This window comes from Hyperolius riggenbachi, chromosome 12 (assembly GCF_040937935.1).
Source record: "Hyperolius riggenbachi isolate aHypRig1 chromosome 12, aHypRig1.pri, whole genome shotgun sequence".
Taxonomy (NCBI): Eukaryota; Metazoa; Chordata; class Amphibia; order Anura; family Hyperoliidae; genus Hyperolius; species Hyperolius riggenbachi.
Window position 1 is genome coordinate 87,360,629 of NC_090657.1, and position 24,051 is coordinate 87,384,679.

Consider the following 24,051-nt stretch of genomic DNA (forward strand, 5'->3'; position numbering starts at 1 on the left):
CTTTTATTGTTAGAGGGTTCAAAAACTTATTTCACTCAATGAAATGCAAATCAGTTGCTATCTTTTATTTAAGGTTATTTTTTCGATTTTTCTTTTGATGTGCTATCTGCCACTGTTAAAATAAACCTACCATTGAAATGATACTGTTCTGAGACTTTTCATTTCTTTGTCATTGGACAAACTTACAAAATCAGTGAGGGGTCAAATAATTATTTCCTCCACTGTAATAATAAAGGTATAGATGAATGAATGGAAGGAGCGCTGAAAGGTAAAAATTGCTCTGGTGTTTCAGGGAAAACCCCTCAGTTGTGAAGTGGTTAAAAAAATACCGTTTTATTACGAAAAGGCTCTAATTATGGTATGTTGCACCCATTTTTTCTACCGCCTTTCTTGCAAAGATACCTTGTGGAGTCCCATGCCTCGATGAGTCAGAGCTGGACTGGAGGCACAAGGTGCACCTTCACAATTATAGGCAATATTTTGTCTGATAGCTATTTAAATGTCTGTGTATTTCTTCTGTGTATTACAAGTTGCTTGTAATGGTTCCAAACATTGTTTACAACGCAATTAGGTACCCAGCTGATAACACCTTATTTGTTCAATAAATCTTAAAAATCATTTCATGTTCAGCCCTTCCTGGGGCATTTCAATAACAAACCTTCTTCAGACCTCGCTGGATGCTGCAGTTCTTGCAGGACACGATCTTAGAGTCCCAGTGCTCAGAGGCACCACAGGTAAGGCAGAGGTCCGGGTCACACTCACGTACAGCCAGGTAACACGGGCACTGCTTAGTATTACACTGCGTCTTACATCTGCACCCAGGGAACCGGTTCTGACCTGTGGGGGAGCACAAATATGAAAAAACACCAATGAAAATTGGGGGCCGAGCCAAGTGCAAACAAAAGGTGGGCCTGTCAGAGGAGGGGGCCTGACACAAAAAAATTAGTCCAGGCAAGTGAATGTGGCCCTGGGCTAGATTAAAACACAATCACACATGATATACTTCACCATGGTGTATTTAGTTGTCTTGGTAATATAGCACAGAACTTGTATATATAATTGCTGTTTAGTGTTTAAAGCTCTCTCTTGTGGTGGTGAAGATGTGCATTGGATAAAATGAAAAGGGTGTTTTCTGCAAGCTGATGCTGAGCTGAGTTTACTTCTAGCGTGATGCAAAACTGATAAGGCAATACAATTATACAAGTATATGTCTGGACTACAGCCATTAAAGCGTATGGGTGTGTAGTAAAGTTACTTTATACACACACTCGTTTTTATGGCCGCAAATGATCATTCTCGATCATCTTAAAGGGAAGGTCCAAGCAAAAAAAAAAAAAATGAGTTTTACTTACCTGGGGCTTCTACCAGCCCCATGTAGCCATCCTGTGCCCTTGTAGTCACTCACTGCTGCTCCAGTCCCCCGCTGGCAGCTTTCTGACCTCGGAGGTCAGGGCCACATTGCATACATTTTTACGCATTCCAGCTAGTGCAGGAACAAAAATTTACGCGTTGCACCACTAACGCGTAAAAATGTATTCCTTAATGTTCCTGCACTAGCGGGAATGTGTAAAAATGTACGGCCCTGACCTCCGAGGTCGGCATGCTGCCAGTGGGGGACTGGAGCAGCAGTGAGTGACTACGAGGGCACAGGATGGCTGCATGGGGCTGGTAGAAGCCCCAGGTAAGTGAAACTCATTTTTTTTTTTTGCTTGAACCTTCCCTTTAAGGAAAATTTAGTATAACTGTAGATGACTCCAACACCACTGGCCAGTGATCATGCATAATGGATCACTCTCACTCAACCAACCCCTATTGCCTTTCCGTGTAGGACATCGTAGGGTGGCATTTGCAGATTGTCCTTTCCCTTACACCATTCATAAAACAGGAAAGGTTGTCAGTACATAAATCATTTAAGAGACACCGTAGTGACCTATAGTAGAATGTAGCTAATCATTCAGGGTAGCCACTTCTACGGTTAATAATCACTTCCTATATCCACATATTTCCTCTGATGTCACAGCCCAGGTGGTTTATCATGCATAATTATTTTCCCAGTGCACTCTGGGAGATGAGGTATTACTTCTAATGGTTTGGAACAACCAGTAAACAAACATTTTGCAGTAATGCATCTGCCAACACAAAATATGTCACCATCTGTCATCAATTTCAGAATGCAAATCAGGGTGAGGAAAGAGTGAGAAAGATTATACAATGGGCAAACCCTGAGTAATAATTCATTCAGTAATAATGTAAAAAAATAAGCAATTTTACTCGTTATGTTATAGTTAGTAAAGTTCCATGTTAAGTGAATGCGGTGGCAGCATTTCTCCTTTAACCTCCCTGGCGGTATGATTATTTCTGGGTTTTTAGGGTCTAAAAGCGGTGCAATTGTTTTACATGCTTTTAGGCCCTAAAAGCAGGGGGGGAAAAAATCATACCACAGTGAGATCTGTAGCAGCCCTGCACTTACTCACCTCCTGGGGACCCAGCGCTGCAATTCACCCTCAGTCCTCCAGGCGGCGCTGTACCCCCATAGTGAGATCACTGTCTGTCATGAATGACGGCAAACGTCAATCTCACCCATGGGATAAAAAGCCTCTGAGGACTGGAAAAAGAATGGCTGCCAGCGTCTGGATCCCGGGGAGGTGTGCTGAAATGCCACGCACATTGCACTGTATCCTTATACCTCCTGGTAGCTACCCCGAGTCAGGCTTGGTGTTACTGCTCCCGACTTCTTTTTTCCCCCCCGAGCCTGACTCGAGGTTACCTCCAAGGAGGTTAATAAAATACACAATTCTTTATTAGCCCTTTCTCTGTAGCAGAGAGCATGATGTTTCCAGGCTATCACCTGTTTCAGATTAGAACACATGCTCCCAGTGTCCTTCACTGGGATCATCATCGGAACCTTTGAGCCTGGCACATGCCCTCAGGATACTACATAGAATGCATAAAAAGACACAGCTTATCCATGAAATGCTTGTTACTCACAGTCACAGTTGCACTGACAGAATTTCTCGCAGAAATTCTGGGTCATGATACACGGACAAGTGCTGTCACAAGGATGATCCGGGTGGTCACATGGCTGGTAGTTGTACACTAGATTGGATGAATTGTCTGGTGGAAAAAAAGAAAAGACAGGCTAGTTAACCGGCGTAGCAATGAAAGAGGAGATCTAGGAAATTTGGCTGCATCTTGAAGCTGTACAATAAGTATAAACTAATTTCATGCACAATCTTAAAAAAACAGAACAAAAAACAACTGCCAGTTTCCTAGCTACCACACTATGTTCCTGAAAGAACTTAAAGTGGATCTAAACTCAGAACTTCCTCTCTGCTATAAAAGATTAGCTGCAGAATGGTAGCCTTTATAGAAAAAAAAATCTTCATTACAGTTTTACTTCAGGGTTTCACTTTGCAGAAGACACTGAAAGAGTTTGGGTCGCCTTTATAAACATGATAGACAACATTAAATAAAAGCTGAAGAGTAGCTTCAAGTGTATTGCAAACTATACTGCTAATGCTGGCCAGAAACCTGCTTCCAGAGAGCAATAGGAAAACCAACTGAAGTCGACACACATAAAGTGAAGGGGGGGGGGGGGGGGGGGGGAGTATGGCAGGCTATAAAAACCACCAAGCCTTTGTGGTGTTTTGGGTATGAGTGTTCTACTCCACAACGTTTTAAAATCATACTTTTTTTACCCTTTCCCCCAGTTTAAATACAACACACTCACCTTTCTTAAGCTGTATTTTTCTGCAGTGAGCGGCCCACAGTCTAGGAAAAGAAGCGAAGGCGATACTGTAAATGAGTTCAATCCACTAGCTGTGAACAAGCACTCCACTTTATTTACCATATAGCAGACTCTCTTTATAGTAAACCTCTGGCTATAGTAATCTCTTCCCCCAGGTCCCAGCAAATGCACATGTATTCATATACTGTACAAAGTATAACAAATGCAGATGTAGTAAACTTCTTGTATAATGAACTTGTCCTGATTTTCCCATCATGCATAAAAACGTCCCTAAAGGGATAGTTTTAAGACTCACGGAAGAGGACAACTAGGCGATTTCTGGATATACAAAATGTTACTTCTGTACTAAAGTGATGGGTTGTGGATATTACTACAAGCTTAAAGGGATACTGTAGGGGGTCGGGGGAAAATGAGTTGAACTTACCTGGGGCTTCTAATGGTCCCCCGCAGACATCTTTTGCCCGCGCAGCCACTCACCGATGCTCTGGCCCCGCCTCCGGTTTCACTTCTGGAATTTCAGAATTTAAAGTCTGAAAACCACTGCGCCTGCGTTGCCGTGTTCTCGCTCCCGCTGATGTCACCTGGAGCGTACTGCATAGGCCCAGTATGGTCTGTGTCTGCGCAGTACGCTCCTGGTGACATCAGCAGGAGCGAGGACACGGCAACACAGGCGCAGTGTTTTTCAGACTTTAAAGTCAGAAATTCCAGAAGTGAACCGGAGGCGGGGCCGGAACATCGGTGAGTGGCTGAGCGGGCACAGGATGTCTGCGGGGGACCATTAGAAGCCCCAGGTAAGTTCAACTCATTTTCCCCCGACCCCCTACAGTATCCCTTTAAGTGAAGCTGAATACTGACAAATGCCTTTTCTTTTACTAAGGCAAAATTAAGCTTGGCATAGCCTTTTCAGAAAAGGGCTTCAGGGAGTGTTTCTCAATCTATAACTTTGCTATATACTTCCACTGTGGCTGACCAGTGGCGTACCTAGGGAATTTGACACCTGATGCTGGGTATTTACAGACAAGCAGCATTGCATTCCAGTGGTTCTGGAGGTGTGTTAAGCTTACAGGGACAACAAAGGATGATTTGCATATTCAGCAGTGATGCATTATGGGACACCTCAGAAGCTCACTCCAACCTTAATAATCACAAACTCCTTCTGTTTTAAGAAGGTAAACGTCTGTTTTGCGTATCAGTAAGTAGCAGAAGAACAGCAAAAAAATGGCAGCGCTCCTAATCAGGCTGCAACTGAAATGAAACCACAGAGGCGCCCCCTAAGGACTTAAATACACATCAGATGCAAACTATGCACTAAACCCTAATCTAGATAAACTAAAAGCAAACTGATACACAGGAATGCAACCAGCCACAAGTAGACTTGCATTTTTGTACAACAGATGGAAATGGCAGCGCTTCCAAATGCAGGCTGCACCCGAGTTGACCAGCTGCATAGATGTGCAGAGCACAAAACATGGGCAGATAACACAACTTGCATTCAATGAAGATTTACCTTGTTACAGCATGATAGGCTTTGTGAATCAAACCCTATATGTCATACAAACATACTGCTATTTGGGGTGGGGTGGAGGGCATCTAGTGACTCACTGCAAGGTCACTTTAAAAGTACTTTCTTTTAATGGCTTCTTAGTTCTCTGCACTCAATCCATTGCACAGCCACGCTAGCTGTTATGGTCTGAGGGATAACTAATCATATCCTAGACCAGCAGGTGGTGTTTAAAGAGATGCTCTTCCCAAAAGCTGCATCAAGAAGGGACTGACAGCATGCTTACAGTGTAACACTGGGCTCTACTAAGACCAAAGACAAGACGGATACTAACACTACCAGTTCCTTCTGTGCAGTGAGCCACCCACTCCGAAAACCCACTATGCCAATAACAGTGCTGGTTTGTTTTAGTAGGGTAGGTGAGCTGTTCTGAAAGGTGTCAATATGGCCCTTTGAAATTAGAGGTTTTGATACCAATAAAACTACTTTTATTGCTAAAAATGCGCTTGAGTGTTATTCGCTTTTGTGGTATGCAGATAAATTGACAGTTTTTTGCGATCAACATAACATGCAAATCTGAAACTGAAGTGTGGATGGTAAGGCCAGTAGTCGCACATTCCCCAAAATCAAAGTTTGCCTTAGTGCCTTCTTAAAACAGAAGGTATTTGCAATTATTCAGGTTAAAGTGAGCTTTGAGGTGTCCCCCAGTGCATCACTGCTGAATATGCAGATCATCTCTTTGTTGTCCCTGATAGCTAATCACACCGCCAGAACTGCTGGAATGCAATGATGTGTCAGCTTGTTAATTTTACAGAGTCAAACTAATCCAACTTGCATAGTCTGTTTCGGATTGGATGATCCTCATCAGTGCATGGCATGGATTAATATGGCTCTATGGAGTAGGACTTGAAACACCCAGTGTTACAGACTACCCAGCAAGCTCACGGTGAACCAGAACTCCTAGTAGTTTGTAAAAGGGTGAAAAGCCCATTCCCCACAATGAGCCTTAAAAAATAAACACAAAAGAAAACCCCAAAAGAAAAAAAAAAGTCTTGCTGCACGTTTGGGGGGGAATAGCATAAAACACATACACATTGACACTATTTATCCAACATGGACACACAGTACCACAGCAGAGTGTAGTGTACCTGTGCCTGCGCTTCTTCTTCTGTGCTGTGCTCATGAGCTCTTTTGCAGGAACTTTCAAGATGAGAGAATCTTTCACAGCAAACTGAAAAACCTTCAAAGTAAAAGTACAATTATATTATACTTCTGCCTTAATTACACAGATCCCCAAACAGAAACCACAGCTCAGCAGAAGCATCGCTACCTGCTTGCATGTCTTGGTACCCATAAGTTTGGCAATAGAGCAGAAATTGTTGAAGTAGGTTCCATGGAAAATCCTAAAGAGAGATTCCTCGGCTCCGGTCCACTCCACTGGCTCGCTGGGCTCTGACACATCCGGCAATTCTCCATTCCCGCTCCCCTGCCTTTGCCTGACAGGTGTCTGACAGCGGGAGTTAGCCTCTGCAAGAGGAAATAACAGGATCAGAAAAACACCAAGACTTCCAATAATACGGCAATACAGGCCTGTTAATGCCCACACTCTGCTTGAAAGTAGCCCATAAACAGGCTACCAATCACTCCCCAGTCAAAGTTTTATTTTGCCAAACATCTAGTCTTATTTTGCCGCTGCAGAATATCTGAACATGGGTTCTCTGGGTAGTGGTGCAACGAAGGAGCTTGGGGGGCCAGTGTACCAAAACAAAAGCGAAACTATGCACCTCAAAGTAAGTTCAATTACTAATTCACTGCGTTCTACTAATAAAAAACAAAAATACTAGCGCCACAAATAAGTGCTGTAAACAGGAGCTTCATAGGCTTTACTCCCAGGATGCTAAACAAACAACTGAAAACCTCTACTTAAGAGTCCATTCACACTACGTCCGTTGCATTGTCCGCTGCACAAGGCGATGCAATCATTTTTTCATGGCACTTCTACACTGGTGCGTTTGTGGTGCGCTGATTTCAGTTGGTATAACACGCTGCATGCTGTGCGTTACCAGCCTACGTGCGCGTCAACAGGCAATGCGACTTTTCAACATCATTGCATTGCGATCTTATTTGCTGGGTTGTGCACTGCAATGGGTATAGTGTAAAATTACACTGTTATTTTCTTTTGTTTTGGTCAAGGTTGAAGTAATAGGGGAACTCTATTATCAACTTGTGCGTTTATCAACTTGTGCATTATCCAAACCTTAGAATGATACGTACAGAGCACGTACAAGGAAGCCAACTCACCCAATCACACTCTCCAGCGGCGATCTCCATGGTAACGGCGGTGTCATGTGACCTGCCGTCATTACGTAGCAGTGTGTCACAAGACGCTGCCGTTGCCATGGATCTCACCACTGGAGAAGGTGAAAGGGTGAGTTATACTCAATCCTTCCCTGACATTCTTCCGCCAGGAGGGGGAAAGCGAACGAACTCTGATAGCAGCGTGATCCTTACAAAGTTTGAACACCCCTGAGCTAGGCCTTACATTGTCTATAAATATCCTCTACAACTTCCTCCAGAATCTCTTCTCATGTGTAATCTCTTGGCTCCACAACTTTCCCCTCACCAGAAGAGCTGGAAGCCCATTCATTTCCAGTGTCTCGGTCACTGTCTCCTTCTTTCACCTCAGCCATGGTAGATGTGGAGGCACAGGAACTGGAAGCTGTGCTGGCAGGATTTTTCTTCCGCCGTTTTCCCAAGCACTTTATTCGGGGGTTGTTCAACATAGCATACTCTTTGGCGCCCTCCTAAAGAATGAAGGATTTTAACAAAAAATGAGGATTAGATTGTGAGCTCCTCTGAGGGACAGTTGGTGACATGACTATGCACTAAGCAAAGCATTGTGGGAGATGTCAGCACTATATAGAGGCATGATACCATAATAATGATTAACAAACAGAAATGCTCTGGTTACCACGGGCATTTGGTCCCTATTGGAGATTAAACACGGCTGCTGCGTTACCTGAGGAAATGCACCATGGCATAGTGGTTAGCAATGTCAATTCACGAAGGCTGTTGCCGCAAAGGAAAACTGAAATTATCCACTTGTGAGGTGAATATTAAATCAATGTTAATTTGCAAAGGATTTAACAAGCAGTAAAACAAGTGAGATGATTTGTATTGTATCTCCAGCCAGGAGCTGATGGTAACGAACAGCCATTCGGAAAGTTATGAAAGTGTTCGGGAAAGTGAGAATGTTAATAAAAAAATTATTTTATGCAGTAGGTAAATGGTTAAAAAAATACTAATTGTTTTGAGCTGATATAAATGTTATGTTAATTTTATTGGACTTGCACTTTACTTGTCAGTATAATAATAATAATAATAATAAAAAAAGCTATGTGCGTCACAACTTTCATCCATTTTCCCTGCACTGCAATTATCCATGAAAAACTAAATGAAACACCACACGATTCCTTAAAGCAGTACAACGGCGCTCAAACATAAATAGTTACATAGTTATTTGGGTTGAAAAAATGGCATACGTCCATTGAGTTTAACCAGAAAACAAAGTACAACACCAGTCTGCACCTTCACATATCCCTGTTGATCCAGAGGAAGGCAAAAAACCCTTACAAGGCATGCATTCCACATCAAACTGGGTGCTGAGGTACCCTGGTGCACCTCGGCATTCATCCCCATCCTTTGTGCATTGCCATAAAGATAATGCAACTATGAGGGGTAAGGGGGGGGGGGGGGCTTTTAAACTTCTTGGTTAATTGTGTTTCCACAGATCCGGGGCGGGACCGGATCTCTCAGGTTGTCCCGGATGACAATCAGAAGCTCCATTACCGGTAGGTCTAATAGGAGTCTTTTTGGCCAAAATGCAAAACGCTATGTGTGGCAGAAAACTAACACCGCACATCACTTTGAACACACCATCCCCACTGTCAAATATGCAGTATCTAGTTGTGGATAGGCACACCTTGCCGTGGGTGTTGGGTGCTCAGCCTTGATGCAGAAGCAACATCGATCCAATAACAGCAATCCTAGTTCAGCTGGCACACCAGTAATAATAATCAAGCAGTTTTATTGTATGCACAACATGACAATTGTTTCGGGGCCACGGCGGGTCCCCTTCATCAGATAAAGTGCAGACATACCTATGTCTGCACTTTATCTGATGAAGGGGACCCGCCGTGGCCCCGAAACAATTGTCATGTTGTGCATACAATAAAACTGCTTGATTATTATTACTGGTGTGCCAGCTGAACTAGGATCACTGTCAAATATGGTGGTGGCAACATCATGCTCTGGGGGTGCTTCTCTCAGGATCCAGGCTGCCAGATTGAATAATTGTGCACTGGGGTGATTCAACGGGCCTTGAAAGAGAAGATCTGGACGAACTGGCAATGGAAACAGAGGCTCCATTGACAATTTCAGTAGAGTCGCATACCATGGCCTCTTTGGCCATTGAGGTGCTATTATAATTAACTTCACTTTCTCTCTCTGAAGTTTCACTAGGACTTGCGGAAGAAGTATTATAGGACGGAATGCGTAACCTAGGTTGAATTCCCATGGGAAACTCAGTGCGTCCAACCCCAGTGACCTCTGGCATCTGTGGAGGGAGAAAAAGCGTTTCACTTTTGAATTCCGCGGGGATGCGAAAAGATCCACCTCCGGAATTCCAAATTTTTCTGTTACTAACTGGAAGACTTCTGAATGAAGTTCCCATTCTGATTGGTTCACTTCCTGACAGCTCAAAAAATCTGCCTCTATGTTGAGGACTCCTTTTATGTGTACTGCAGACAAAGTTAGAACTCGAGGTTCTATCCAAATCAGAATCTCTGCACAAAGGGACAGGAGTTCTTTTGACCCCCCTGTTTTGACAGATATGCCACTGTAGTGATGTTGTTCGAAAAAATTAACACGTGATTCCCCTCTATCAAAAATTGAAAAGATAGAAGGGCTTCCTGGACTGCTATCAGTTCCTTGAAGTTAGACGACTTTTTTCTTATGGAGGGAGTCCAATTCCCCTGAGCATTATTTGCCCAATGCTGTTTGCACCCCATTCCCCATGAACTTGCGTCTATAAAAACGTTTATCGGATTCGTTTTGTCTCCAGAATATTCCCCTGGACAGATTTTGGGGATTCAACCACCAGGTCAGACTGGTCTTCACCCTTTGTGGACTAGGGATTAGCAGATCCAGAGAATCTTTGGATTTGTCCCAATTTTCCAAAAGCAGAGCTTGAAGATCTCTGCTGTGTGGCCCAAGTGACCGTTGGAATTGAAGCTGAAAATAGACCCAGCACCCACGATTAGTCGAAGAGAAGACATCTCTTGACCGATTAGGATATTCACCTCTGACTGAATTTTCTAAATTTTCTCTGGTGGCAGAAAGAGCTCCCTCCCCACTGAGTTTATCTTGTACCCCAGAAACATAATCTCCTGTACAGGAGTCAGGGTTGATTTCTCGTAGTTCACAATCCACCCGACCTGTGATAAAGTTCTGATCACAATGTCCCTGTGGACTATGACTAGCTCCTTTGTTTCTGCAAACACTAGGAGATCGTCCAAATATGGAACAATCGAGATTTCCTGAACTCTTAAATCTTTCATTACTTCTGCCAGCACTTTTGTGAAAATACGGGGTGCTGTCGCTATCCCGAATGGCATGGCTTGAAACTGGAAATGAGGTATGTGAGAATCGACTTTGATTGCGAATCCCAAAAATCTTTGATGGCTGGAAAAAAATGGGAATATGAAGAAAGGCGTCCCGAAGATCTATTGAGACAAAGTATTCCTTGCCCTTCAATAGAGCTCTCACTGTATAAATGCTCTCCATTCTGAATCTTTTGTAAATCAAAAACGGGTTCAGAGACTTCAGGTTTAAAATAAACCTGAACTCCCCATTGGCTTTTTTCACCAAAAAAACATGGGAGTAGTACCCCCGGAATTCCTCTTCATGGGGGATTGGAACAATAACTATTTTCTTTAAAAGTTTCTGAATCTCCAATTCGAGACTCCAGGCTTTTTCTGGATCTTTTGGAATTGAGTTCACAAACTTTCTTTGAGGGCGAGGACTGGAAAACTGAAGACAATAACCTTGTTTTATAATTTGAAAAACAAAACGATTGGGATTTAATTTCTCCTATTCGAAACAAAAATAAATAGTCTTCCCCCTACTGGCAGTCTGGCATTTATTAGACTTGGGGGTTTCTGCCTTACCAAGAGTTAACCCTCCTCTACCCCTTCCTTTCGGAAAGGACCATTTCCTCTGCACATTCCGACTTTTTGACTGAGCCGTATCCTGTCTTATATATGGTAGAGGAAGAAAGCCCTTAAAAAATAGCACCTCCCACAGCAAAATTTGAAAAAGTATAACAAAAATCTTTATTCAACATTGGGTATATTAATAATCACAGTACTGATGATTCAATTAAGAATAAAACCATTTAAAAACCAAGCAAATATTCCAACATGATCCCTGCTGCATATGAAACAATCACTCTAAATGCAATATATTGTATAATGACACAATGCTGCTGTCAGATATAAAACCCCACAGTAGGCTCAATATTGAGCCCAACAGGGGGGGAACCCGGGTTCAGTATACAACCTAATGTGATGCAGGACTAATAAACACCTGTGCAATAAAAAAAAAAAAAAACCCACACGAATAAATATCGCATATATAAGATTATGAAATAAAGTGCACAATTGCTATCCAAGTATACAGTATTACTAGTGATAAGATGCCTAGTAAAATAAATTTTTAGGCAAAGGAGCAGCCCATAGGGAAAAGAGCATAAAGTGGAGTAGTGCAAAAAATATATAGGAGATACTTAGCCCAGAAATAGTAAAGTCAATCTCAGCAGCACAGCAGGGAACAAGGAATCCCCTCAGAGGACAAGATCCCACTAGTTCCGCGAGAGACACCTCGCTTTATCAAGGAGAGAGGATGTATCCTGTCTTATAGAGACGAAAGCTTTCTTTCCCTTCACAATCTTCTTTTTATTAGGGAATTGCTGTGATGATTTGCTCAGCTGCCTGTGCAGGCAGGCAGCTTTTTGACCATTGTGTAGGTTTGCATGCTGCAGGACTCTGGAAAGAAGAGCTTCTGTCAGTTTTGCAGCTTGTGCTTGCAGAGGAATTTGCATACGTTGTCATGCAAATTGCCTGGCCACATTCATTGGAGGCGTGTACTATAAGTACTATGTCTTTCCCACAATGCTTCGCTGGTCATAAGGATTTCGTCCTATGTAACACTCCTGGTGGGGTGTCAGCCTTACTCTCTGTTTGAAGATCAGCTTAGAGTATTCCTAAATCTGCGCTAGGCAGGTTTTCCCTAGTGCAGTTAGGATTGTTTATCTTTTTTGTTTGTCTGTTGCGATTGTCCTGTCCCAGCGGTGGTCGACAAGGAAATCGTTCTGATCTCTGTTCTTGGAGTATAGCTGGTGCAGCGGTTGCTACCAGCTATCTCTTCTGATCTGTCTCTTTGGATCGCGCTAGCCACTTTTTGCTAGCGCCGTGGATCCTCCTGTTCTGCTACTCTGTACCTGGATCGCGCTAGCCACTTTCCGCTAGTGCTGTGGATCCTTCTGTTCTGCTACTCTGTTCCTGGATCGCGCTAGCCACTTTCGCTAGTGCTGTGGATCCTATCTCTCGCTTGTCCCTGTTTTCATGTGTCTGTCTTGTCTGCTACGACCGCTTGCTGGAGGCGCGGTGAGGTAACCGTTAAGCAAGCGTTCGCGTCCTCTGTTTCAGGTTTGTCTGTCGATGGTTAGTTAGGCGTGCTTGTCTCTATTGTGCTTATCACGTGGAGACCGCGCATAACCGCGTGCACTGTTGCGAATGAGTGTGGTGTTCGCGGTTAGCTAGCGTTTGTTATTTTCCGTATCTCCTCATTGTATTATTTGCTGTGCCTTTGCTAACCTCGTATTCTGTTCTGATCTGCCTTGTGTCACGTCTGGCGATCGCACCTCTCGCGATCGCGTTCCTGTTTCATATCTGCTGTTGTGTGTGCACTGTCGCGGGGTGGCGACTAGGTTGGCGCACACACATACAACCTGTCCCTTTGCTCGTTCTCATTCTCAATCGCCTCTCTTGCGATTGCGTTCTGCGCTTCGTACAAATTCCTGTCTGGCATTTGTGGAGGTACAGAGGATTGGTTCCTCTGCACTCCCCAGCGCCATCTGCCGACAGGAATTTTCCCTCTACGGGTGCGTAGCACCTTTTGCTGGGTGCCTGCAATTACACGCTTGTGGAGGATTTCCGCCGTGTCAGCGCACGCGTTGTGCGCTGATCACGGAGAAAGTTCCACAATCGTTACAATTGCTTTCCCTTTTCAGCTGGACGGGATAAAACATCATCTAGACCCGGGCTAAAAAGGAGATTCCTCTTAAAAGGGATGGAACACAGCCTGTTCTTAGAAGACTGGTCTCCCTCCCAGGGTTTCAGCCAAACTGCATGCCTTGCGGAATTAATGAGCGCCGTTGTACGAGCCGAAACTCAAATAAGTTCAGTAACCGCATCTGCTAAAAAGGCGACCGCTCTATGCACCACAGGTAAGGATGCCGCATAATCTTTTAAAGGGACACCATTAGAAATTTGATTGACCAAATTATCCATCCAAATTCTAAGGTTCCGAGAAATACATGTTGCTGAAATACTTGGAATGAAGCCAAAGGCTGCTGATTCCCAGGCCTTTTTAAGAAGGGTATTTACTTTTTAATCCATCACATCCTTGAGGAAACCAGCGTCCTCAAATGATAGATCAGAATCTTTCGAATATTTAGACAGCGAAGCATCAAATTTAGGACATTTTGGCAATTTATCCATTTCAGCCTGGGCAAAGGGATATTTCCTTTTAGCCGATTTAGGTATAAAAAGGGGCCTCTCAGGATTTTGCCATTGAGAGGAAATAATTTCCTGCAAAGTTTTATGAATGGGAAAAACTGTGACGGCCTCAGAGGCTGTCTAAGAGAATATTGGGAGCAATAACACCATGAAGTCCAAAGAACACACCAGACAGGTCAGGGATAAAGTTATTGAGAAATTTAGAAGCAGGCTTAGGCTACAAAAAGATTTCCAAAGCCCTGAACATCCCACAGAGCACTATTCAAGCGATCATTCAGAAATGGAAGGAGTATGGCACAACTGTAAACCTACCAAGACAAGGCCGTCCACCTAAACTCACAGGCCGTACAAGGAGAGCGCTGATCAGAAATGCAGTCAAGAGGCCCATGGTGACTCTGGACAAGCAGCAGATATCTACAGCTCAGGTGGTCAGGTGGGGGAATCTGTCCATAGGACAACTATTAGTCGTGCACTGCACAAAGTTGGCCTTCATGGAAGAGTGGCAAGAAGAAAACCATTGTTAACAGAAAGCATAAGAAGTCCTGTTTGCAGTTTGCCACAAGCCATGTGGGGGTACACAGTAAACATGTGGAAAAAAGGTGCTCTGGTCAGATCACACCAAAATGGAACTTTTTGGCCAAAATGCAAAACGCTATGTGTGGCGGAAAACTAACACTGCACATCACTCTGAACACACCATCCCCATTTTCAAATATGGTGGTGGCAGCATCACGCTCTGGGGGTGCATCTCTTCAGCAGGGACAGGGAAGCTGTTCAGAGTTGATGGGAAGATGGATGGAGCCAAATACAGGGCAATCTTGGAAGAAAACCTCTTGGAGTCTGCAAAAGACTTGAGACTGGGGCGGAGGTTCACCCTCCAGCAGGACAACGACCCTAAACATAAAGCCAGGGCAACAATGGAATGGTTTACAACAAAACATATCCATGTGTTAGAATGGCCCAGTCAAAGTCCAGATCTAAATGTAATCGAGAATCTGTGGCAAGATCTGAAAACTGCTGTTCACAAATGCTGTCCATCTAATCTGACTGAGCTGGAGCTGTTTTGCAAAGAAGAATGGGCAAGGATTTCAGTCTCTAGATCTGCAAAGCTGGTAGAGACATACCCTAAAAGACTGGCAGCTGTAATTGCAGCAAAAGGTGGTTCTACAAAGTATTGACTCAGGGGGCTGAATAATTATGCACAACCCACTTTGCAGTTATTTATTTGTAAAAAATGTTTGGAATCATGTACGAGGTTCCTTCCACTTCTCACGTGTACACCACTTTGTGTTGGTCTTTCACGTGGAATTCCAATAAAATTGATTCATGTTTGTGGCAGTAATGTGACAAAATGAGGAAAACTTCAAGGGGGCCGAATACTTTTGTAAGCCACTGTGTGTGTGTGTGTGTGTGTGTGTGTGTGTGTGTGTGTGTGTGTGTGTGTGTATATATATATATATATATATATATATATATATATATATATATATATATATATATATATATATATATATATATATATATAAATGTTATAAATAAATGTTACGGTATACTACAAGTTTTTATTGCAAAGTGAAATATCTGCACTCCTGTCAGGGATTCTCACTGTCTCTCAGCATGACAAGCTGAAGCAGAGAGCAGAGACCTGTCTGTGAGGAATAAACAAAGCACACACACAACAGAGCCTGCAGGGGGCCTGCAGAGGGCATGCATAACTTCTCCCTATCACAGCAGCGACAGGGCATTCTTCTCTGTGGGAAGCCCGACAAAGGAAAGAAGATTTGATATATTACAGAGACAGTGCAACTAGAAAAGGCTGCAGTAATCCAGAGCACATTAGAACAGGTATAGGAACTTATAGGATAGAAGAAATAAGGCTGAAAAGTCTCTTTAAAGGGGAACTTCAGCCTAAACAAACATACTGTTATTAAGTTACATTAGTTATGTCAATTAGAATAGATAGGTAATATAATCTTTTACCCACCCTGTTTTAAAAGAACAGGCAAATGTTTGTGATTTATGGGGGCTGCCATCTTTGTCATGGGGGCAGCCATCTTTTTGGTTGAAAGGAGGTGACAGGGAGCATGAGACACAGTTTCAACTGTCCTGTGTCCTGATAACCCCTCCCAGCTGCACACACTAGGCTTCAAATGTCAAATTCAAAATGTAAAAAAAATAATTGCACCAAAACAGCAGAACGAGAACAACATCAGAAATCCCATCATGCTTTGCACAGCATAAGGGGAAAACTGCCCGGGCAGTTTTCTTCTGTGCAGCTAAAAATGAGGCTTGTATAAGAGAAACAAAGTTCTGAAGCTGTGAAACTGTTATAGAAACACCAGGCCTTTTCAGTGCTGCTGAGTCGATTTTTAGTCTGGAGGTTCACTTTAAGAAAAACATAAAAAAAAAAAAAATCAGATTTGAAACAATGATTTTAAAATAACACCCACCAGCCACAGAAAACAGTGATTGCCACACGGTTCAGTCTCAATCTTAATTTCTCGGTTTCGCCTCCTGCACATGTTGGGACTTGCATGAAAAGCTGAAATACAAGATAATGGAATTACTTAATAAAAAAATGACACAAATAAGAAACAGATCTAAACATTCAGCCCAATGTTGGCTTCATAGCTTTAAAATGGTAAACTTCTTCATTCTACTCCATCCACCGGCTATAATGGAGATATGCCACTGACGGACAGACACAGAACATTTATATTGCGCTTTTCTTCTGACGGACTCAAAGCTCCAGCTGGATTAACTTGTTCAGATAAGAATTAAGACATTTGGCTGAGTGCCTTCTTCAGATATTTCACTGGCTGCAGTCAGTTGGCACCACTATACATGCCAGGCAGGAGTGAAGCATAATAGCCAAAAATCTTACTATTAACAAACTCCTGTGAATATTTTATTGCTGTGTATCCAGTGATAAGTACCTGTTGAAATACCCCCAAATACTTGGATTGTTAAGGGAGGTAAAATAAAGGACAACATTCTATCAGGTTATTACTGCTGTATAAGGCTTCCCACTTTACAATAATATTAATAAAAAAATAAAAAAAAACTACAAAGGAGTTCTAAACTTTCCTTAAGGTGGTCATACGCTCAAATTTCTCCTGTCGATACATGGCCGACTCAAAAATATGTATATTGCCACTAGCAGACTGAAAAAAAGGAGTGTCTGTTTCTTTTGTTTGTACAGCACTGCGATCTAATGCAGCGCTGTACTGGGGACAGCCCTGTCACTCAACTGTCCCCTGGAGAGACTCCAATCGCGATCGGCTCTCATAGGCTGATTGGCTGACGGGGGGAGGGGAGAAAAAATACATTAAAAATTTTTAATTTTTAATTAAAAAAAACAAATAAATGAATATAAAACAAAAGTAAAGCCTGAAGCAGCGATCAGAGCCCACCAACAGAAAGCTCTGTTGGTGGGCAGAAGGGGGGTGTTCATGTGTGAGCTGCACTGTATGGCTCTGGAGGAAGCTATTAAAGTTGCAGAGCACTTAATTCTAAAAAATAGCCTGGTCACTATGGAGGTGTAAGCCTGTGGTCATTAAGTGGTTAATGCTCATCTCCTCTTCAAATAAGCCTCTGGTATACACATCCATTTTGTCGTCTGTTACGTAAAAGTAATCCCATTGAAATGTATTTTGCTTTCAACGTTAACTTTTTCAGCAAGCATATATTTCATCTTCATTTTAACAACTAGTGACCTAAGCCCATTTATAAACGGGCTCTAGGTCTGTCACCACCACGCACCCGCCCGCCCATCGCGCGTGCACCCGCGGTCCGCCCCCCGGTCTGTCCTGCGTCATGTCTCAACGGCTGTCAGTGCAGGACATGCACAGTAGTGCAAAAGCACTGACACAGGGACAGGACCAAGGTCAGGACGCAGGGACACTTGCCTTTAATTAGGTAGGATACCAGTGTATAAAAGTGATCTTTTTTTCTACAGCACTAATAGAAAAAAAGAAATATACTGTATACAGAACATAATAGAAATCTGGCACTATTAACATATTACTGCACCACTGTGTAACTTTAATGCAAACCTGTCATTGGGACAGCATGCAGCTAGTCTTGTCAGATAATTTCAGAAACACCTGATCTGCTGCATGCTTGTTCAGGGTCTGTGCCTGAAAGTATTAGAGGCAGAGGATCAGCAGGACTGCCAGGCAACTGGTATTGTTAAAAGGGACTCTGAGCAGTGCCTGTGGGTATGCCTTCAAGCATACCCACAACGAATTAATTATATCCTCACACCTACCGTCATGATGTTTGTAATTATATCCCCCTGGGTTCCTTGTATTGAAAACTAAAAGGCGTAGGGTGGTGGTTTATATATCTTTGGAAAGAGGAGAAAGAGAGCTTCAAAATGGTATGCATCTTTCCATAGTACTGCACTGCTCGGAGTCCCTTTAGAGAATACCAGAGCCCAAAGCATTAGGAAACACAGGGGGAGCAGGCATGAATGGGGAGCTGTCCTGATGTCAACCACTCCCCCTGTTCTTCTCTGCCCCCCTCTTTTCATACCTAAATGCCCCCTGGCAGCCATTTCTGGGCCACCGGTGTCGGGCATCACTGTGCCTATGCTGGCCGGGCTGCTCGCCTCCTAAAGCACGCGACCAAGGTCGGGAGCGCTCTGAGCATGCCGTAATTGTGATATCATGCGCAGAGAGCTCCCGGCCATGGGCTATAGGATGCGCCCAGCCAGGCCAGCGCAGGCGCAGTGATGAAGAATGGGGGAAGCGGTGGGCATCGGGACAGCTCCCCATTCATGCCTGCTCCCCCGTTTCTCCTAATGCTTTGGGTTCTGGTTTCCTTTAAAAGGAAATAAATATGGCAGCCTCCATATTACTATTGGACCTTCCAGAAAGAGAGAAAAAGCATAGGAGAGACCCGGAGCTTCTTATGTTGTAGTATAGTTATGCACACGGTATAAATAAGACCAATAAAAGTGGTACTCACAAACCTGAGTTGCGGAACGGCAACCATGATATATAAGCTTTGGGTGTGATGTATCCAATCACACTTGTGGATTTACAAGTCTATTTAGGGCCACTAAGGGGGAAGACAATTAGTGGCCCAAACTAATAACCATCCCCATAGGAACTTGGTAGGGAGGCCTCCTAAAAAGTATAAAACAGTTATAAACAGTTTAAAGGTAAGCTTCAAGCCAGGTAAGGTAAGCTCCAAGCTATGCAAAACTCACTTTAAGACACTATTTACTGATCTGGGGAAGCAGGTTGACTCCCGTGAAATGCCTTGTCTGGTGTTTATATTTACAAGTAAACTACCTTTCTTTTACCCTAAACTACAGTATGTGACATCCTGAGGTAAGTTCCTCTTACCTTTTAAATACTGTTTTTAAGCAGGTTATACTTTTAGGGGCGCCTCCCTCCCACCCCAAAAATAAAAAAAGCAATACATTAGTCTCACGTATAAAACACATCATAAGAGTTAACTTACGGTGCAGGAAGCAGTCATATTTAAAACAACGGCGACAGAACAGCGTATGGAAGGAGTGCAGGGACTGCTCTCTTGGAACAGACTTAGCACAGGGGCCATCAATATTTGGCGTGCATTGTGGTGGAAGAGCATTGGGATCTGATACGGCAGTCAGTTCCTTGTATCTATGACAAAAGTTGACATTCAGTTATCCATGAACAGTTTGTTTGTGTCGGTTAACAACAGTTTGTCTTCAATGATACAATCTTGATTGTGCAATCTAACTAAATCTATGTAGTAGAATGGTAAATTGAGTGAATATACTCTGGACACAGGTAGTCCTTCAGATAACATCGAAGTGGTGTAAGCCTTAGGGATGAGGGAACAATTTTCCAAAATGCAAAACTGTCCTGACGTCTATGGTGGAGGCAGTCCACAGCAGAAGTTAATGTACCTTACAGTGCTGCCCATAATTATTCATACCCCTGGTTAATTTTGACTTAACCATTTCATCCCGCGGGGATTTTTCACCTTATGCATCGGAGCAATTTTCACCTCCCATTAATTCGCTAATAACTTTATCACTACTTATCACAATTTATTGATCTATTTCTTGTTTTTTCCGCCACTAATTGGGCTTTCTTTGGTTGGTACATTTTGCTGAGAGCCACTTTACTGTAAATGCATTTTAACAGAATTAATAAGAAAAAAAATGGAAAAAATTCATTATTTCTCAGTTTTCGGCCATTATAGCTTTAAAATAATCCATGCTACCATGATTAAAACCTATGTATTTTATTTGCCCGTATGTCTCTGTTATTATACCATTTAAATTTTGTCCCTATCACAATGTATGGCGCCAATATTTTATTTGGAAATAAAGGTGCATTGTTTCCGTTTTGCGTCCATCACTATTTACAAGCTTATAATTTAAAAAATGTTTGTAGTATACCCCCTTCAAATGCATATTTAAAAAGTTCAGACCCTTAGGTAACTATTTATGTATTTTTTTATTTGTAATTTTTTTTTCCATTAAAAATTTTATTTGGGGAATATTTTGGTGTGGGACATAAACAGCTATTTTTTAATGTTGTTAGATGTGTAAATTTAAATGTAGAAAATGTGTTGATGTAGTTTTACTATTTGGCCACAAGATGGCCACCTTCATTTTTGGTTTCCCTCCTTGTACTTCTCACTATGCGGAAGTACAAGGGGGATGCATTTTTCCGGGCAGAAGAGCCAAAGCCTCACGGGTGAGCGCTTCGGTTTTTCTACGGGGGACAGGGATGTTCCCTTTAACTGATCCCAGGGCTACCGGTGGACACAGCGGGGACACGGGGGCGCGCCCGCGATCACGCGCAGCAGCGCGTGGGAGCGGGAGAGCGCAGCTGAGCATCCGCCCGGACGTGAGCTTCACGTCTGGGCGGCTGAAATGGTTAAAGAAAACCTGAACTGAAAATTAAAAGTCAAAATAAACTTTCTCAAGTCATACTTACCTCCTGTGTAGTCTACTCCTCAATCTCTTTCTACTCTCCTACATCCTGCTTGTCCTCTGTGATCAAGGGAATTTTCCAGTCACCATTTAATGGCCATTAACCCATAACACAGGGGTGCCCAATGTGTCGATCGCGATCTACCAGTAGATCGCGAAGGACTCCTGGGTAGATCGTGGGCGCTATGCATAACTACTCACCTCGCTGGCTCCAAGCGCTGCTCTCTCGCCGCCAGTCTCCTCTCTGCCTACACGCTGATACACACACACGCTGCTAAACAGGAAGCAGCGTGTGTGTGTATCAGCGTGTAGGCAGAGAGGAGACTGGCGTCGAGAGAGCAGCGCTTGGAGCCAGCGAGGTGAGTAGTTTTGCATAGCGCTTCCCTGCTGCATTACTCTGCGTCTGAGGGGGGATCGCAGGGAGGGCGGCCCGGGGAGAGGAAGGGAGGGAGAGGTCGGGCTGCCCTCCCCGCGGCTGCGGCTCCCCCTCCATCACAGCGCCCCCCCAGCAGCGCCCCGGGCAGCGGCACGCCCCGCATGGCCGTAGAAACGGCCATGTTTAGCTCCCTCCACAGATTCTCAACTGGATTCAAGTCAGGACTCTGGCTGGGCCACTTCAAAACGTTAATGTTGTTGTCTGCTAACCATTTCTTCACCACTTTTGCTGTGTGTTTTGGGTCACTGTCATGCTGAAATGTCCACTGGTACCCAAGGCCAAGTTTCTCTGCAGAGTGCCTGATGTTGTCGTTGAGAATCCTCATGTATTGCTCTTTTTTCATGGTGCCGTTTACTATGATTAGGTTCCCTAGTCCATTGGCTGAACCCCCCCCCTCCCCCAAAGCATTAGGTTACCACCATCATGCTTGACAGTGGGGATGGTGTTCTTTGGATTTAAGGCTTCTCCTTTTTTTTACAACAAATGAAGCAAACATCATTGTGACCAAACAATTGAATTTTTGTTTCTTCTGACCATAACACAGATGACCAGAAGTCTTCTTCTTTGTCCAGGTGAGCATTTGCAAGGCCAAGCAAGCTTTTGTGTGCCTTATCTGGAGAAGCGGCATCCTAGTTGGTCTGCATCTATGGAACCCAGCAGAGTGCAGCGTCCGTTGGATTGTCTGCCTTGAGACATTGCCACAAGCAGAGCCTAGATTGACCAGGATGACCTTGGTGGTAATCCTTGGAGTCTTTTTCACCTCTCACACTATCCTCCTGGCCAGCACAGGTGTCACTTTTAGCTTCCGACCACGTGCTCTGAGATTTTCCACAGTGCAGTACATCTTGTATTTTATAATAATACTTTGCACTGTAGCCACTGGAACTTGGTACCAACCTTTCCAAACTATCTGCAATGCTAACAGAAAAGGTTTGGTTGAAATTAGATTTAAGCAATTAAGGAAACAAAATACACATGACTACAGTTTTACTGGGGCAACCATAGCCTGGTACTGACAGTAAATAATCTGAAGAAAATGAACTGAATGTGTCTGCAGTAACCTCTTACAACATACCCTACCTTTCTTTGACCTCCTCTGGAAAGCCCCTCTCTGGAAACACAGCAGAGATTGCACTGAAGATCAGATCACTTGGAGGGTTGCTCTTACAGATTCTTTTACCTCCTGGAAGTAACATAAACCAAAATAACCAATATCATTAGACGTAAACCTCAAAAACTATTATTATTACTGATATTAAGAATGTTCAAAACAACAGGTTCATGGAAGAGGTGGAACTTGAAAGATTTGAAAATTTTGCAAAAGTATATCTATTTCAGTATTTTAACTTAAAAGGTGAAATTAATATATGAAATACCGTATATACTTGAATACAAGTCGACCTTGTGTATAAGTCGACTCCAATATTCAAACCTCTTAAGCTGGAATTTTTTATTGACTTAAAGTCAACCTCTGGACTAAAAATCTACTCAGCAGAACTGAAAAGGCTTGGTGTTTCACAGCATCAGAACATTGTTTTTCTTACCAAAGCATCATTTCTAGCTGCATTTTTAGCTAAGCTTCACCCCTCAAAGAAAAAAAGCCCGGGCTTTTTTCCCCTGATGCTGTGCAGAGCATGATGGGATTTCCTATGTTGTTATTCACGTTGCCTAGCAACTGGGGGAGGTGCTCAGAACACAGGACAGTTGGAACTGTGTCTCATGCTCCCTGTCACCTCCTTTTAACCAAAAAGATGGCTGCCATCATGAAATCAAACATTTGCCTGCTCTTTTAAAACAGTGATGGTAAGAGATTATATTACCTATCTATTTTAGTTAACATAACTAATGTAACTTAACGACAGTATGTTTGTTTAGGCTGGAGTTCCTCTTTAAGTATAAGGCTACCCAGCAAAGTTAATCGCTGCACTTGGGGACCAGGAGGGGTTAATGACTGCACTGCATAAAGTATTGCAGCCAATAACTCCTCCAGGCCCCCAAGTGCAGCAATTATTCACTCCCCTTCCTGCAGCTCCGGTCCCCCGCCGCGAGCTAGTTTCATTTATGCCAACTCGGAATCGGTGGGTCGCCACGCCTACCTTTACATGCATTCCCGCTAGTGCAGGAAGCTGTCGCGGACATTAACAAGTACATTTTTACGTGTAAAAATTAAAATGTACATGTTAATGTCCGAGATAGCTTCCTGCACCAGCGTGAAGGCGTGCAAAGGGGCGTGCAAAGGTACGCGCAGCGGCCTGACGACTCCGAGTCAGCAAAAACGAAACTAGCTGGCAGCAGGGGACCGGAGGAGACATGTTAATGTCCGAGATAGCTTCCTGCACCAGCGTGAAGGCGTGCAAAGGGGCGTGCAAAGGTACGCGCGGCGGCCTGACGACTCCGAGTCAGCAAAAACGAAACTAGCTGGCAGCAGGGGACCGGATGAGCCATGAGTGACTGCGAGAGTACAGGACTGCTGCAGGGGGCTGGTAGATGCCCCAGGTAAGTAAAACTAATTTTTTATTTTTTAGAATTAAGGTTCCATTTAAAGAGACTCTGTAACAAAAAAAA

General features: G+C 43.4%; 1 protein-coding gene across 5 annotated transcripts in view; it reads right to left on the reverse strand.

The window, feature by feature from the left end:
- The window catches only part of EZH1 (enhancer of zeste 1 polycomb repressive complex 2 subunit), a 96,608-nt gene that overhangs the window by 29,863 nt on the left and 42,694 nt on the right, over nucleotides 1-24,051 (reverse strand). For all 5 annotated transcript variants that reach the window (XM_068262308.1, XM_068262307.1, XM_068262311.1 and 2 more), the window contains 9 exons: nucleotides 22,567-22,669; nucleotides 19,580-19,743; nucleotides 16,558-16,649; nucleotides 7,873-8,053; nucleotides 6,580-6,776; nucleotides 6,398-6,489; nucleotides 3,731-3,771; nucleotides 2,989-3,114; nucleotides 659-837 (listed from right to left, as the gene is read on the reverse strand). In XM_068262308.1, the coding sequence (XP_068118409.1) occupies nucleotides 659-837; nucleotides 2,989-3,114; nucleotides 3,731-3,771; nucleotides 6,398-6,489; nucleotides 6,580-6,776; nucleotides 7,873-8,053; nucleotides 16,558-16,649; nucleotides 19,580-19,743; nucleotides 22,567-22,669 (1,175 nt within the window). The remainder of the gene's footprint in view (nucleotides 1-658; nucleotides 838-2,988; nucleotides 3,115-3,730; nucleotides 3,772-6,397; nucleotides 6,490-6,579; nucleotides 6,777-7,872; nucleotides 8,054-16,557; nucleotides 16,650-19,579; nucleotides 19,744-22,566; nucleotides 22,670-24,051) is intronic.